At 27.4% G+C, this 19,396-nt stretch overlaps 1 protein-coding gene across 2 annotated transcripts in view; it reads right to left on the bottom strand.

Moving 5' to 3' along the window:
• Window positions 1-9,153, bottom strand: part of LOC107161914 (uncharacterized) — a 147,375-nt gene extending 138,222 nt beyond the window's left edge. The window contains exon 1 of one of the 2 annotated variants that reach the window (XM_089229403.1): window positions 8,525-9,153. In XM_089229403.1, coding sequence (XP_089085529.1) covers window positions 8,525-8,799 — 275 coding nt within the window. In that variant the 5' untranslated portion in view covers window positions 8,800-9,153. The remainder of the gene's footprint in view (window positions 1-8,524) is intronic. The other variant, XM_015508530.2, reaches the window with a different exon arrangement.
• Window positions 9,154-19,396: the final 10,243 nt, after the last annotated feature.

The following is a 19,396-nucleotide window of genomic DNA, read 5'->3' as shown; positions in this document are numbered from 1 at the left end:
GTTATGAAATATTTACACACAAATATTATTAATGTATAGATATTCTTATATTTTAAATAATTTTCTACATTTCATTTTAAATGTATACATTTTTGTTTTGGTCGAAAAGTGAATGGGCTGAAAAGGGAAGGGTACCTACGTTTTTGTTCGTCATGCCACTTTTATTATATTACTGGGTACTACTAAGTAATTTAGTTAAAAAGAAAAATTATCTTAATTGAGTTAAATCTTTTCGAAACAAGCAACTTAAGTTATTAATGTTAAATTATTTTAGCAGAATAGCATATTATTATAAAAACCATAAAATCATTTAAATAATTACTAATTATGTTTTGTTACAAATATATTGTAAATATTAAGTACCTTCACAAATCCCCCCAAAAAATACGTTATAATGTGATATGTACCTATTATCAATAATATCAGAAATACAAAAGAACCTATAATTTTCTGAAAATGATGAAAAAATTCCGATTATCTTCAATTGAAAATAAGGAAAAATATAATCCTGTACAATTAATTTCCTTAATTATCATATTGTGAACAATGTTCCATTATATACTTATTAAATTAATTCAACAAAAAAGAGAGATTAAAGTAAACTCAGAACTTAAAATCATAAAAATAAACTACCATTTATTTGTTTTCATTGAGAGGTGCAGAAGCATATTATATTAATTAATATGTTAGTCAGTTACGTCTCGGCGTAACTATCACTAATATTAATGATCACTTATGTACATGCTAGATAGAAAATTCATCTTACTATTTAAATTTCTATATAAATTAATAATCATGTCCAAATTTTTAAAAATTTACCATTAAAAAAATCAATAGATGTAATGGCTAGGAACATCTTATCTTAATAAAAAAAAAAAATTAATATGTTGGTATATATTATATAAGATTAAAACAATCATCTTCGAATAGGCCACACTAGGCTGACTCACGATTTCCTTATGGCCAAAGAGGAGACCCCTCAATGCACAGTCTGCGGGGTTATCCTAACAGTAAAACATACTAACAGAGTGCTACCAATATTCCAACGAACTCAGAAAATTAAACATTCCAACCAACATAAATGAAGCATTAGGACCAAGCATCGAAAACATCTCAAATATGTTAGCTTTCCTAAGAAAAACTGACCTATACAATAAAATTTAAATCTTTTGCTAACGATAAAGATAACATACACGATAACCATACTATTAATGTTAGTGGAAATCACACAAAATTAACACTACCTATATTAATTGTATAATTTTAGTTCAAGAAATCACTCATTATGTACTAATCAAAATACTAATAACCTTTGCTGTTAATATTTTTAAGTTCAATAAAAAAAAGCGGGTAAGTCGTGGATGTCGCTCAGCTTACAGTAGGTTATAAGTGGGTTACCTACTGTAATGGATGGAATTAAATTTGAATCCAATGATATTATATCATTGTATACGAAAAACTATTCTAAGCGGAGACGGTTTATCTGTCTAGGATATATTATAGATTATTAAACATTTTCAAATCTTAGATTTAAAAAGAAAATTTTTTTTGAATTTCTACTATAAAATAATTTATTAAAATATATTATATTAAATAATTTTCGTGATTTTTACGTATGTTGTCGAAATTCAAACTTTGAACGCTTATAAAAAAAAAATCGTGACAATATATTTCTTTTATTTTTCAACTGCTATTGTAAAAATATGTTAGGAGCCTTGTATTTAATTTTCAATCTTAGATCTAAAAAGAAAAACTTTTATAAATTTCTATCTAAGATAATTTGAACATTGCCGTAATTTTTACGTATTAAGTCAATATTTGAACTTCAAATGCTAATAAAAAAAAAATTGTGCCTATGTATTCTTATAAATCACTATAAGAATAACTTATGAGGAACTTTATATTAAATTTTCAAGTATTTTGATTGGGCCAAAAAAATTTTATCCACACTTCTAAAAAATATTCTCATAAAAATCGAAAATTGCATTTGGTGAAAATTGCAAGTATTTATAGTGATTAGTTTTTGAATTACAACCATATAAAAAAAATCGATTTGGTCGAAAACTGGTTTTGCGTTAAAATTCCAGTTTTTCTGTCACTTTTTTTTGTTTTTCTCGATTGTTTTGAAAACTGTTGGAACATATTTAATTTTGACCTCTATAATGCACCCCCTAAGTTTAAAATTGAAGCATTATTTCGACTAGTTATGCTGTACACAGACAAAAAAAAAAAAAAAATACACATCATTGTAAAATCAATACATTCATCACTCCGTTCAGAATCTAAAAAAAAATTTAATTAAGCCAAATACAAAAACTAATTGATACAATTTTTATTTTTTAACTCATTAAGTGCGTTCTTATACATAATATGATTGTGTTGATAAATAGGTAATTTGTGTTGGCTTAACATGATACCAGAGCTGCGTTTAACGCAGACCAAGCGAGGGGGCAATTATCTCGGGGTGGCAAATTTTATGATGTTTGGTGTGACGACGAATTTTCGAGAATCAACATAAAATAAAAAATTAAGGACGGTATATTTTAACTTTCCCTGTGGCGGAAACATAGCTTAACGCGGCACTGCATGCCTACCTATTCCTAATACACATGAGGTATAATTTAACTTAGATAAATCTGAAGATGTTTCATTTTCAATGAAGCACCAAGATACAACTCACAGGTTTAAACCTAACTCTCTGAACGAGCACACATATAAATTCTTACATGTAAATAAGTTTAAAAGCTCTTTTGCGAATAATGTTGGTTGGATGTATGCAAAGGTTATACTAATTAGCATAGGTTAGCACCTCTTCTCAATCGGTCGATTAATATGTTAATGATGAGTTTTCGGTAGTGATATTTGACCTTCAAGGTTATAGGGGCAAACCCTGAAATTCAATATGTAAGTAAAACTACTAAACCACTAAAATTAGTTTTACTTAATACATACACTTTTTTTTTAAACGGTTTAAGTACTATTATTATAGTTGTCTGAAAAAATGTTTTTACTGCCAAAATTTAAAAACAAAAGATTGGATCTCAAATACTAGCTTAGAATACTATTCATAACGTTTATAAAATAGAATTAATACATTTATATGAAAACATTTAATCAGTTACCTACGAGTATTTTTTTTATTTTTATTTTTTCTCTACATATAGAAACTGTATCACAATGTGGTGCAGAAAATATATTTTAATCAACCTGGAGAGTAATGGTATGTGATAGAATATTTGATACAATTGACATTATGTGGTGTCAAAAGTAAAAAATTCCAAAAACATTTTCTAATCATTGAGATAGCTTACGAAATACCGTAAGAAAACAAGAATATTTTTTAGCCAATTCTAAGTTTTGATATCTGGTATTGATTTTTTGCTATAATAATATTCAGAAAACAATTACCATAAGGAAACAAACTATAGACTGGAATTATTGATATCCAAATATTGATATTATAATTTCATATATTCAATATTTGGGATATTTATAATATGCTATTTATAGACATTTGAAACTGCTTACCTATTTTTTTTTTACGATTTATATCAATAAAAGTTTTGTTTGTTAGTCAAATAGCTTTAAAATTTAATCGAATAAGATTTCACAAAGTGTGCTTATAACACCTCTTTAAAAATATCTAAAATAAATTTGCGAAATTTTTTCAACTGTTTGAAGTTTAGTTATTACAATGTTGAATATTTTAACGAAAAATAACGATTTTTTTTCTCAATCATTTTTCGTTATTTTGTTGTACCTAATTCATTAAATAAATAAATATAAATCATAGGCACATAACAATTTTATCATAATTTAAATTATTATTTCCTTATACCTATGTTCACACACTTAAAACTATTAAACATTTTGAAACTACCTAATTGTAATCTATTTTATCACGATCTACTTTATACACTATTTCACAGTACTTACGTCATGATTGACTTACAAATTGTATGAAATTACACGTGATGTTTTTTGGAAAAATTAGTTCAACATAATATGTACTTAAAATAATTATATTAAAATTACATTATCTTTCCTAATACATGATAGAAATAGATGCTAATCCACCCTTATCCTTAGTTATTGATCATTTTTTCTTGATCAATGATCTCGATCGATGAATCAAATGATCAATGCCCAATGAATTAAAATAAAATAAAAAAAGAAAAGTAACCTATACTCAATGACGAGTTACAATTGAAATGTTTCATATAGGCGGACGAGTTCCCTGAGTTTTTTGATTTTTTTTTTCAATCATAGCTAGTACACCGTACTAAAGTCTAGGTTCATAAAAAAATAATAAAGAAAATACTAATTTTACTTCAACAGAATTACCATAATCACATCAACAAAACTTTTGAATACAATCCGCAATCCGCATCTAACGTGAGGTTGAAAAACATTAATTAAGAAAGTACATAATATACATAATTAATAATAAAATTCAATTTGTTAGTGAATATAATCATTATTAATATATCATACATTCGTTTATAATACATTGAAAACTTCTATGTTGAAAATAATTTAAGTTATGAATAAACTTTTGTGTGGCTACTATTGAAAACAAAAATTGTAATATAGCGATAGGTATACTTGTTTAATTCGTTTATATTATATATAGAACCACAATTTGAAGTAATGTTAAGGTGTACATATATTTTATAGCGATTATTGCGTAAATGTGTTAGTCTAGTTACTATTAATAAATAATGATATAATCATTAAAAAAAAAAAAACAATATCTATAATATTTAGATAATAAATAAAATAATATTATTTATAATATTCAAGTATGTATTCAAACAGAAATAAGTCCGATAACGAACAATTTAGTGTAAAATTAAAAACTTTTTCTTAAGAAATTATAAATATTTTCCGAAATTTTAACCGTTTGATCACAAAATGATCACAGAGTTACACTTAAGTTAATCTTTTATTTAAGTTTATGTGTATATGAAAAAGATAAGTTATCGATGTAATAAGTGTTAAGTAAATAATAACTAATAACTAATAACTAATATTACCCATAGATGTTTTCAAGCAAGATAAAAGATTTAAATTAATTTCTCAAGATTACCACTTACAAATTATTTTGATATCTGGGTATTCTTATTAAGCTAATATAACACAAAAGTACAAGCTTACATATACAATTAAAGTTTCAAGTAGGTACTAATCTAAGTTATTTATATTTTAATTAAAGCTAACTTTACAAAACATATTTTCATAAAATTTAAGATAATTTAAGATCCGTGAAATGTGGAGCAGAACACTACACCAAAAATTGGACAAAAAAGCTGGAGGAACCAGCAAAATGTGCAAATTGTTGGAGAAACCACACTGTCAATTATAAAGGATGTCAAACCTTTAAAAAAATATTAAGCCGCATGAAATTCAAAACCAGAACGACAGAAACAGTTCATCAACACATTCAAACACATGCTGTACCACCTGCACCTCACAGAACTACAGAGGAGGACATGGCATGCTATGATCAAACCAAAAGAAAAGCCCCATATGCCGAAGCCACAGTGAAAACTCACCACCCAATCAACCTCTGAAAATCGCCACCAATTTCCTTAACGAGTTAAAATTATTCCTAAACCCACTTCTAGCTGCTTTAACATGCTTAATAAACAAAATGCCACTCCCCATTACTCCTACACATTAATAAATCAACATACTCATCACATATCTTCTGATCATACCATATTTAATGTATAAATTCTTAATTGTATTAACAAACTTGTAATGTTGTAATAACATGTAACATGTCGACAAACTTTGAAATATTATAATAAATGAAAAAAAAAAAGATAATATAATTAAATCATTGTGCTATGACAAATTAACTGGACTTAATATAACGACTTAGATAGTTTTTATTTTTTAATATAATCTCAACAAATACCAAAAACATCGACTATTGTATATTGCCATACTGTTTTTGATTGCGAAAAATGTGTTGGAATAACCATGAGTTATTATAATTTTTTTAAATGTAGTTCCCTAAAAAACTTTAAAATCTTTAAAAAGTAATATTATATTATGCGTACATAAAAAAAACTTTATAAAAATTCGATTGATTTGTGATTACTGATTAGACAATAATAAATAAATATGTATGTAGATATTATGTAGAATATCCCAAAAACCGATGATTTTCATTTTAAAATTACTATATCAAAATTACCAGTCATTAAATATTGCGGTTGTAAGTAATTTACCTTATTTGTTTTGATTTTCGTTATTATACAATATAAGTATATGCCTACCATAGATCATTAATACATGATTCCATAATCATATTCAAAAGCTAATACATGACTCACTTAATAGAATACTTGGATATCGAGATATTTTAATATGCGTACACACAGCATTAGTTCTTTTTTTTTTGTAATTTAGGTCCATAGGGTCTTAAAAACTAAACATTGATATATTATACACAATACGAGTTTGCTAAACATTAACATCTCGAGTAAGTTACCCCTACTACAAACTATACAGTTACAAGAATTAGTAGGTACTAAATATAAGAGAATAATGTACATATTGCATGTTATAATTAATAATATCAAACGATTACACTTTGTGCTGCAGCAGGAAAAAAAATTTTAAAAATAAAGTATATCATACATAGTGTACGTAAAGTTATTCCCTCTAAAATTCTAAATTACCTAGTACTTCAGTGTCATATTCGGGATAAAAGTGAAAAATAATGCGTCCGACAATCAAAATGTATTAAATTTCAAAAACACATCACTTTATTAAGCATAAATGAAAAAAAAATCAGAGGTAATAATACGTTATGTTATGTATATTATACGGCAGTACTCGAATTAGAACAAAAATTAAGAACGAACGCTAATTTCTGTTTAGAAACAACCAATTCATAGTGCATACATAGGAGGCCTATAGTAAACCGCAATCCGCACACACATTATGATATATTAAATATTAATACGAAATTATAATAACTATATATAGACACTAATTTTATAGTTGTGCCTTGTGCCTCCGTAGTATGTGACATTGTTGTTTGTTCATGAATCCAAGCGAAATTAGTTCTGCAATTACGTGGAATAACGACATAATTGACGATAACAAATCTTCAGTGTAAATAGTGGAATTTATAATTTTTTTTTAATAATAAAATTAAGAAAATAAGTCAGTATAACCTTATACCAAGGTATAATGTTCTTGGTACTGTAACCATCGTATCGATGATAACCATTTAAAAATAATCATTACTTTTCAATAATTAAATAAAAACAAAATCCAATTAATACGTTGTACAAAAGTAGATATATCCAAGGGAAGGGGGTGCGTTTCTAGCATTTTTCGTCTAATTAAATCAGAGAATAAACTGAAATCAATGACAAAACGAAACTATCAGCCTATGCCACCCCCCTCCCCCCCCCACACACACAGAAATTCAAGAACTGGTAACACCTTTCTAATGTATGCTGTGATTGATAAAAATAAATTAACAATTCTTTAAGTTATATTCAGAATGGTAATTAATAATTTTATACCGATGTACCGATCGGTATAATAGCTCTATGATTTAAATATTCCAGTTTTATTTTATATGAATAAAATGTGTTAATACTAGCGCATACATTTGCAGGAATAGAAGAATAATTATTTTATATTGTAATACTATAATACTTGATGTTTGTATTTTCAATTAAAATAAATAACAAAAAAGCATTACAATTTCTGAAAATAGTGATATGCAGAAAATTTCTTCATAGCTTATAAAATATAGATTTCCTTCCCTTATACTATGTTGTGGGCCTGAGGAATACGTTGTATTTTTTTATACACTAACATTTATAAAATTTAAAAACAAAACGGTCCCATCGGCTGAAAAACACTCTTCACTATAATCTTATACTGACTTTTATTAATGTATAAATGTTAGGCTATAGGCGTTTATGTAACAAAAAAAAAACCCCGTCCGACACCATTTACACACATTTTAAATATTATAAATCTGTTTCTCTAGTATCTACTATAGTAATATATAAGTAGTAAATAAGTACCTAATATATCCGACAATTATGATTATTGAAATTTGTTATATTTCAGTGCAAAACCTGTCAGAACGATCATCAATATTTAGCAATATAATATGCATACGGTGATTACTGGTAAATTATAATATAATTTAAATTATGGTATTTTAGTTCTCTACACTTGGATTTAGATATTTTTTTAGTATCATCTGTGTCGTAATGAAATATATACCTGATAGAGCATTTACAAAAAAATATTTCAAAAACAATCAAAATGTTGATTGTTTTCGTCATCTACATAATCACAACTATACAGCAACCGTATTAAACTTGAAATGCATGAAGAGAAATCATATTATTTTTTTAAATTACAAAAGATTATTGCACTAATTGCGTCAAAATCCTAGTCCTTATTTGCTTTTTCGATAATTGTTGTTACGATAATAAAATTATTGTGAGATGGAAGCGCGAAACAAAATATAGCTCACTTGTCGTGTATGTTGAACAAATCAGTGCCGCCGACGCGCAACACGTTTTTCACGGCCCGGGCGCCCTTGTAGACGGCAATGACGGCAAAGTGGCCGCCCACCAGTCCATCGGATTCCGGCCAAACGCGCATAGCCAGCGCCTTGACCACCACCTCGGACGCGCGGGCCTGGGCCTGCAGGTCCCTGGCCGTGTGCAGGCACGCGGCCTGAACGGCAGGTAGCTGTAGCCGGCAGCAGGCCAACACCGCGACCGCGGTCAGCGCGGCGGTACGCATCGTCGACGTTCGTCGTGGCCACGCGTACTTTTCTCGATCCGTTCCTATATTACCACACTCGGCAGTTCATAAACCTATAGACGACGCGCGACGGACGGTCGTCGTCTACGCGAGCGGCGGTGGAACGATCCCTGATTGGTATTTTTTTTTCGTGGTGAAAACAAGAAATATTCAATCCGCCAGCCTTTTCGGAGGTTTTCGGAAGACGGAAACACGGCGAAAATCGGCCGCGACTCGAACGAAAAACCGGAAACGATACTATCGAGTCGGTTCCGTGTGCGGCGCGAGATCCGTTCGGTTCCGGTCGGCAAGCGCGTGTGATCGGCACGTCGGGCGCGAAACGACTGTTGAGCTCGTGCCGCGCGCTGCGTCGCATTCAAAGGGGTAGAACGGTGCGTAGTTATGTATATACAGCCAGAAGCGCCGCCACCGCCGCCGTCGTCGAATCACTCCGCGGAAAGAGAAAATGCATAAATGCCATCTGGTGACCGGTACGAGAAGTGGACCGTGGTGACGAGCGACCTTGTAGACTAGTGCTTCGCGATAATAATAAATACTTATACGAGCTACAAGAATATTATTATAAAGCGTAACAATAATAACAGGTACCTATTGTTATATTATAATTAGTATATTACATTTTATTTTTGGCCGATGATCGATAATACCCCCCCCCCCCGTAACATGATTATTGAAAATAATGTGCAGGTATAAATAGTGGCTATTATATAGTAATAAGAATTAATGTTTATGGTAATTTGATTTAACTTCTGTCAGCAACCGTAAAACCAATAGGTGCCGAAAGTTAGTGCAAAAGCCAATAGCCCACAACCACTCTTCCGTTATAATAGTCTCGTTTAAATCGAATATTTCGTAAGGACACACGTACCTCGGAATCTAATCAATCGTCCACACATTTTAATGCGTATAATACCGTACAGTATACTTGTATAATTAATATCAATAAATAGTTAGGTAGATTATAAATTATCGTTTTCTGACTTGTTGATTGCTATAAAAGTATTAATAGTATTATTATTTATATCAGTTTAAAGATGACGATTATTTAACAGCATACGAAACCACGCATCTTCTTTATTCTACCAATATAAAACTTGATAAGTATAAAAATATTTCGGCTTACTTAATTCCAACTCCAACTTTGTAAAAATTAACATTTACGAATAATATAGTAATTATACATCGTATATGACGAATTTTTTAATCAAATCTAAAAATATAAGCCATGACTTGTTTAATCTAAAATTATGTGATAATAATATACCAAAATCATTAATGGTATTGAAAGAAATCGATATATCTGGGTAAATAAATAAATAAAAAGAAAAAATATATACACACCCACTTAACTTTTTAGACTTTTGTGTATATATACTGTGAATACAAGATATTGATAAAGTAAATAATTTTATTCAAATTTCAAATGCAATGATATATCATTTCTTATGCAATCTGTATTATGCGCAACCTTCAACATTCTGATGAGTGAAGACTGAGAACAAAATAGGTACGCATAGAAGAGAATTAAATATAGAATTTTGAAATGAATTTTCAGGAAACCATATCGAATTATAAGTTAAATTGGGCATATTTAAACACGAAATTTCAATAATTTCAATAATTTTCAAAAACCCTTGAGGACAAAGAATCAGTGCACACATATAGTTACTCAACATAAATAAACATCATACTAGGAATTGTTATCATTGAAAACGGTATATTTTATTTATATTCTACCATATTATTATGTATAGGTATAATAAGAGTCATTTACGTCGTTACTCCAGCTGACCGTCTTACCTCCAGTAAGTATAAATAATTGTGTAGGTATATTTAAAAAAAATGCAATTATGTAAAATAAAAAATTGCCCAACAAAAGCGGTGTTGTGTACCAAATGAAGAATGAAGATTGTTAAATCATTAAGGAGAAGTAAATTGAAGTAAATTATTATCCTAATCCGTTCTAAATCTAACGCGTTTTAAACAGATCGTTTGAACAAATTACTGTAGTAAGTTATACTTATACTTCATGGACGAAAAAGCACTTTCGATCCACCAGTTGATTAGGTGTTAAGCGTCTGTATATTTATTAATAATCTCTATTGACTAAAATACATTTATGCCAAGAGTACATTTACGATTCAGAATATCAAGCGCCTACTGGCTACCAGAGATTTTTTATTTATAATTTAAAATTTTCCTGATAATAATTATCTAAACTTAAGGATACAGAAGTAAGTTTTTGACATTTTATATATCGGATCATGTAAGGGTATAAGTAAGAACTAAGTTTTTTTGATGGACAAAAAAATAAAAATAATGACATAACGAATTTACGAACAATAATTGTACAATTACACAATTAGATAAATAGATATACATAAATACATGTTTATTGATTTAAGATGTCATGGGGACGACCACGTTGGAGTCTACGATTGATTGGACGGATATTCAGTCTAAATACTGTGGACCACTCGCTTTTTACAATTGACTGAAAAAGCTTATTGACAGTTTCTTAAAGTACTATTTGATAGTTGGTGGCTATCGGAGATAACATGTATCCTTACACCAAGATCAAACAGCTAAGGCTTCAATATTTTGTTAAATGAATAATAGCAGACAAGTTACTAGTGACTTATAATTATTTCTTTATACTAGGGCTTAGTATTTTATTACATTGTTTTGTAATTAAACTGAAATGCCTTATAACTATTATGAATAATTTAGAATAAAAACTAATATTAAGAATGCTAGTATTAGGTCATAACTCATAAGTGAATACCTACTACATAGTATAGACAGTATAGTATCAATATAATAATAATATGATTTAAACAATTTAAATGATATTTAACTATAACTGTATAAGTTTACAATGATTAGAACTTAGAACAATTATTAATTTAAGCCTCGCTTTAGAATAACATCATTATTAATGCATGCAGTGGTAGATTAACTCACTGGGATAACGGGAAGGTTCCTGGTGGGCTGATGTTCTTGGCTTATAAATTTGGTATTTACTATTTGATAATATTTTACTGCTTGTCTATGTTTTTTGTTTTTGAATGTCTGTATTACAATTTTGAACGTAATTTAAGCTGCATTAAATAGTACACATGAGTTCGTTTGTCTTTCAACATTTTAATAAAATATGTTTTAATATTAAAATAAGTTACTTATTTACATGTTAAACGTATATTATATTAATTATAAATAAAATAATTAATGGATTTTTATGGAAAATTACTATAAATAATTATATATATATTAGGTAGGCCTGTCACATAGTATTTTCCAGATCGAAATTTTTGGCCAATCCACCACTATATACATGGTTCTGCTATTTGTCAAAAAGTAAAAAAAAAATCCTTCTTATAATACATATAAGAAGAGTGTCAATTTTAACTATTATTAATAATTTTATATTATTAATAATAATTAATTTTTCACAAGCATTTTTTGTTTTCTTGTTTCAAGATTCTTCATTTATAATTAACGTGTACCTAATTCATAATTTTAGAGCAAAATTGTTGTAATTGGATAAACCGTCGGTCGGTTAAGTCTTTCTATAAATACATAAAATGTATAGCTAAACTTAGGGTCAACACCTATGAACATTTAACACTATAGCGTTTGCTTGTACAACAGTTTATACCTTGTCAAATTATCTATATATTTAAAGTATTTTTTACTTACAATGTATTTTTTTCCTTCGAATATACTACCTCTGTATTGAAAAAAAAATGTTTTTCAATCAAATTATCAAGTTTAGTGCTTAATGTATTACAATAAGTACTTCTTGTAATTTTTATCAAATTATATTAATGAAATTATGAATAATAATTGTCTACATGGTTTAATATGAGCAGTTAAATATTTAAATATGCATAATAAAATACTTATTTAAACACATAACAGTTTTCTTAGAACAATATATTATTTATTTATAGTCCGATCTTCACAAACATGAAACAACTCATAACAGATTATGTCTAAAGTATATTATTATACCGTATATACCGACGTGTTTCCCATACATATTATATTGTATAGCAAAGTTTATTCTTAAATAACATTTATTCAAATTCTCCTGGCCTTATTTTCAAATACTTATTTTTTTTTTCTAGATTTTTAAACCATTTAGGAGTATCATGTGGCGATACCAACTTTTTTTTATTCAAACGATATTCACCTTTTTTCCAGTAAACTGCAGTTAGTCAGACAACTGCAGTATTGAAAATTTAAACACATAATTTATATGAAACGAAAAATAAACGATCATGAACCTTTGAACACATTCAACGGAATAGGTATGGTAATCCTAAAACCACTAACATATAGGTAAATGCCAATATAGTATATTATTATTATTATTAAAAATAAGATACACAAAAATGACGGCGCGGGAGAGTTGTAGGTTGTAGGGATACACTTCGATAAATCGACGCTTCGGCATTTTGTAAATATCATAACTTATGAATCAAAAAATCAGTTCTGCCTATTTTTTTTAGCTAGACAGATACGCAGATTGGCAGCTACATCGAATTTATATAATATATATATATATGTGTATAATATTACAGATATTCTGGCAGTATCAGGGTGTATTAATTGATTGTCGTACACACGTCGCAAATCGCAAGAGAGTCAAATCGATTTCATTCGTTTTAAGAATTAAGTTTACAAACAATCATTCAATAAAATACCAAATGTATAAAGTACATAAATTCGTAATCAGACACTCTGTTTAAAATATATACGCGTGCCGATGAAAATTATTGCTAAATGTATGTTCCGGTCAATTAAAAACTAAAAATACAACCGATTAGAATTTATTTTAAGAACTTACCTGCGTTTAGATCAGCAAACATCGCATGTGTAAATTATTATTGATAAATTGTGCGTTCAGCCGATTTCACTTATAGGTATCTGCAAATCCAATAGAATCGTCCGATAGTGCAACACAATTCTGACCGACCTCCAAATATCACCTCCAAGTCGACGAAACCATCTTGTAAAATGCAGCTACGTTCACACGATCTTTGAATAAAATAGGAATAAAATATGTTAAATTGAATACACGCTTACCATAATTAGTTACGACGGTCTACGACTTATTTGAAATCAGTTTTATTTACGCACCTATAATGTGAATATACCGACGGGCATGGAAAATCCAAGTTTTATTGTCTTGGTAAAACAGTCTTGTCTCTTATAATATTATAGTAGTATTAATAGTAGGTAGGTACCTATTATTGTTAAATTATCGTCGCATCACATATTATTACCTACTTACGAGTATAATAATTGATCTACGCAATTTAACCATATTATAATATTACAATAATTATTATTAATATCACGTCAAAAGTATAAGATATTGAGTAGGTACCTTTACTAAAATATTAAATATTGTAAATCTGCACCACTACACCGGCAGAAAGTTGAGACGGTGGACGGTACGTCTTGGCGACATAATTAAATTATCACGGCCGACAACTGTGTAATAATTAATTATTTAATTTTTGGACAAAGACATTCGCGCAGGTATGCCAACAAAAAATTATTTTATTAATAATTAATATTATACTTATATAGATAGAGTAGCACCAATCAAGAAATCTATTATGGACGTTCACTTTTATATTATAATATCAAAATATATTAAAATTGTTGTTTTAAAAAAATTGTATGATAATGGTATTATGTACGAAGAAACAGAACATTTTTGGTGACCGCTACAATCAAATTTTGTCTGGTAAATAAGATTACGTATTTTATTGGAGGAAAATCTTGCATGAATATTGAAGTTGTTTATGTGTAGAACATCTTAATGAAGATAAAAATTACGACAAAAAAAAGTGGCTGCATAATTATTCAAATCTGCAAGGTAAGTTAATTTATTAGTACACAATGGCCAATGATAGACAATTTCATTGGTATCATAATAAGTATATAATATGTTAAAATAAATACATGCATAGTAAATTATTTATTACTTATAAATTCCATTATTCATTATTATTCAATGTTAACCATGTAGGTATACCTAATGAAATATGTAAAATTTATTGTACTCTATAAATTAAGCATACAACCTGCAGAATATTATAATGGGAATAATAATTATTAAGTTTGTTTGACTTGTGCTTTTTGTGTGTCTGTTCGTTTAATCTTTATGTTTTTTAGATCTCGGTACTTATAGCCTTTCTCGTATTATTTATTCAAATTTTAAAGAGTTTTTAAAATTATGAAGAAGTCTGTTTAGGTAGCCCAATCTATATTTATTTAATAACATAGCTAAATAATTAATTACTTAATTAATAGTTGAAATAACAAATTTTACTGACCTTATAACAAGTGTACTTTATAGTGTTATCATTGCATAGTGCTCAATTAATCAATATTCAATGTTATATTGTAATATACTATAAATTTAAACCATACAACTATTGCGTTCAACCAGTTTAGCTACAAAATACTTATATACTTCTAAATGAAAAATATTAAAATAATTGAATAAACATAATATGCAATTCATTAGATAAAACGACAAACAATTGGTATTTTTTTGGGGGAAAGTTTCTGTACAGCGTTTTTTAGTTGAAATGAAAATAACATGAATATTGAAATGAATCCCTTACCAAATTAAAACAATTATTTTTTTAAAATTTTGTTGTTGCAAAAATTTAGCTTGGGTACTCTGCCGTAAACTATCTAAATAAGTTTTAAAATCGGCTCATAAATATTTCCACTGCAAAATTCCAAAAACAAGATAAATATATATGGTAATGAACAAAAATAGATCGCTTTTATATGTCCAGTTTAGAAGATGAAAGACTTCACTTTTAAATTCTGAGTAACTAATAAAAAAAACAACTATTTTCTTCTCTTTTCTACAAAAAAACCTAACATTTTTTAATTTTTTTTTTTTTGTTTTTTGAAAAAATTTAACTTAACGATACTGTAAGCTATCAAGATAAGTTTTAAAATTCACTCTGAAATAAATCCCAGCAAAATTAAAAACATGTAAAATTTGTGTAGAATTGTTCACTCACAAAATAGTGTCACCAAGACCTAAGGCAAAAAAAAATTTTAAAATTGTTTTTTTTTTTGTATAAAACTATAAGCACATAGATCACCACTAACATAAAACGTTAAGCCTATTTTGGTAGGTAAAAATACACTCCTTCAACTTTCAAATATGAGCAACATAAACACCACTTTAAAAAACTATTTTACATCCCAATATACTATTTAAAAGTTTAAAACTAATTTTTAGAATTTTATTTTTTACAAAAATGTTGCTTTTTGATGCTGTATACAAACTAGATTAGTTTTTAGTTCCAGTTGGAAATATTCCCACCACAAAATTAAAAAAGCGGGTAAGTCGTGGATGTCGCTCAGCTGTACAGTAGGTTACATGCAAGTGGGTTACTCTAATGGATGGAATTAAATTTGAATCCAATGCTATTATATCATTGTATACGAAAAACGATTCTGAACGGAGTCCGTTTATCTGTCTAGGATAAATTATAAATTATTAAAAATTATTAAATCTTAGATTTAAATAGAAAACTTTTATGAATTTCTATATAAGATAATTTGAACATTGCCATAATTTTTACGTATTTTTACAAACTCAAACTTTGAATGCTTATTAAAAAAGTTCGTGCTTAAATATTTTGAATATTTTTTAACAGCTATTGTAAAAATATGTTAGGAGCCTTGTATTAAATTTTCAAACTTTTCTATTCAACAAATAAATGTTTATCAATATTAATTTTAAAAAAATAATAATGATCGAAAATTGCATATGCCTATAAATGTTCAACTTAAGTCGAAATTTTTTGAAAATTGTATGATAGATAGAATAAACTTATATAACCATTCGGTGAAAATTTCATGTATCTATTGTCATTTGTTTAAAAGTTACATCAAGAACCAAAATCGATTTTGTCGAAAATTGATTGTGCGTAAAAATTCCCATTTTTTCCTTGATTTTTAGTTTGTTTATCCCAATTATTAAGAAAAATATTGAAAGATTTTTACTTTTGACCCTCCAAAGTACCAACTAGATTCACTTTTTGGTCGAACGAGGTACTGAAGTCTAAAATCGAAGCACTTTTATTGCCCCAAAACGTGATGACAAATACAAAAAAACACACATAATGGTAAAATCAATACATTCATCGCTCTGCTCAGAATCTAAAATATGTAAAATTTGTTGATTGAAATTTTTTTTGTAAAAATTTATAGACTGGGAAAAGTCAACTTCTTTTATAATTAAAATTGTTAAACAAATAGTTTACTATTTTCCTAAAATATAACTATAACATATAATTGTATTATACCGGTGTAAGGCGAAATGATTCAAGGTAGGTACTTAGTTCACTTGTATGTATAAGAAATTGCATACACAACAACCACTGTATTTTTACTTTAATTAAATTTTATATTGATCATATAATATACCTAAGATTAACATTAATACAATTATTTATCACTACTTAGCATAATGCATAGCAGCTTAAAATGTATTTCTCTACCACATCAACGGTATGATATATATATATACATGATCATAATATATATATATGATCATACTTATATAATAGTTAGGACAATGAAACGTACTTCTTTTTTTTAATTGATCATTAATAAATTTAATATACTATGATATATTTAAGATTTAAGTTAATATATAATTTTGACAAATTTTAGGTTCAAAATATATTTTAATTTTAAAATATATAAAAACTTGTATATGTTCAGTATGATTTTTTTATTACGTTTTTTTTTTTTTTTTTAGTTTATCCGTTTAAGGTTCAAATTTTGACAAAATGTATTAAATTGAACAAATTATTTAGTTAAGATATCCTATACTGACAAACCGTCTACGCTCAGAATCGTTTTTTGTATACAATTATATTCTATCATCGAATTCAAATTTATACCATAAATTACAGTGACCCCGGCCCTCGTAACCAACTCTAAATTAGAGTGATATCCATTTACCCGCTATTTGTAAAATTTACAACATAATATTATTATTCTATTTAAAAGTCAAATATAGTTTTAGCGATTTTCAGCTGAATATTAGGTAGTATTGATTTGTTTAGTGTTACCGATTTACTGTGAAGTGTGAGAATTTTATTAATATATAAACGGGGTAAAATATACGTATTCAGCTGATTATTGTGAAGGGTGTAGTTGAGGTTTGTAAATTGTAGCACCTATTCGATTATTTAGACGAATTATTGGAGACTTGTTAAGATGTTAGCTGAAGGTGTATTTATATGGAAGTTGTAAGCGGGGTAAAGTATTTATAGAAATAAAATTGTCACTGTCAATAGTTATTATTTCTTTTTGCATTTATAATTTTAAGAAAAAGATAATGTATTGAAATATAATACATATTTTTTATAGGAGTGAAACCCTATTATATCACTTCTTGACATCACTATTAGTCACACCACTGAATTATTATATTTATTTTTGTTGAGCACGTTTAAAGTATATTATTATTTATTATATTATACTCATTAACTCGTATTATGTTGTTCTTATCATAATTTAAACATGACATTTTATAAACATCTGATGATTTTATAACGCTAGTAGTTTGTTTAAATTAAGTTTATATGATTTTTTTCTGTATTTTTTTGTTTTATAGGTTATTACCTACCTATAATAATTTATATTTACAACGGATAATATTTATGAATAACTTATAGCGTTTCACTATACTAAATATGGAATACTACATTTTTAATTATTTATATTATTGTTATTCAAATTTAAGTTCTATAAAAACGATTTCCTGTATGCAAATAGTACATTTTTATGCGAATTTGCATAAAAATGCATAGTTATATATATCATTATTTTTATAATACTTAAAATTATTCATATTAACTATTAACCTTTAATAAATAAACGAATGCAATACAAAACGGGTTATTGAAAAATTAAATAAAATAGTATTTTTATGCATATATAAATCAACTGTAAAGTACCTACTATTTTATAATAGATTTTACATCCAGAATTAAATTAAAAATTATGATTCAGGAAATAATATGCATTATATATGTATACATTTAAATTTCATCTTAATACATTTTCGAACACGATAATATACGATAAATTTACTAACTAGTATAAGAAATTTATTATGAAGTAAATATTATGATAAAATCATTAGACTCTCTTCGTCCCATAGTCATTTTTTTAAGATAAAAATTATGTAGGTTTCAAATATCTGATGGTCTGTTGATAACCGTTTTAATATGTTTACTGTAATAGAACATTGATCAAATACTGAAAATTATCGGAATATAGAACTTTAATTACTTCATTAATTTTGTTTCATATTAAAACCAAAAAATAAAGTAAAATTCTCTACAGATTCTTAGATATGTTTTAGCTGCTTAATACATAACTATAATTTCTTTAAATATTCTATAATTAAAATATGTTCAAAATATATTTCAATGCTTTTCAATTAATGTTCAAACTGTTATATATTTCCATAAATTTATTTTCTAAACCTTTGATAGCAGAATGTATT

Source organism: Diuraphis noxia, unplaced genomic scaffold (genome assembly GCF_037042655.1).
Source record: "Diuraphis noxia isolate RWA-SAM2 unplaced genomic scaffold, SU_Dnox_SAM2 contig0005, whole genome shotgun sequence".
NCBI classification, from domain to species: Eukaryota; Metazoa; Arthropoda; class Insecta; order Hemiptera; family Aphididae; genus Diuraphis; species Diuraphis noxia.
The sequence above is the reverse complement of the archived record's forward strand: the minus strand, read 5'-3'. Positions and strand labels throughout refer to the sequence as shown.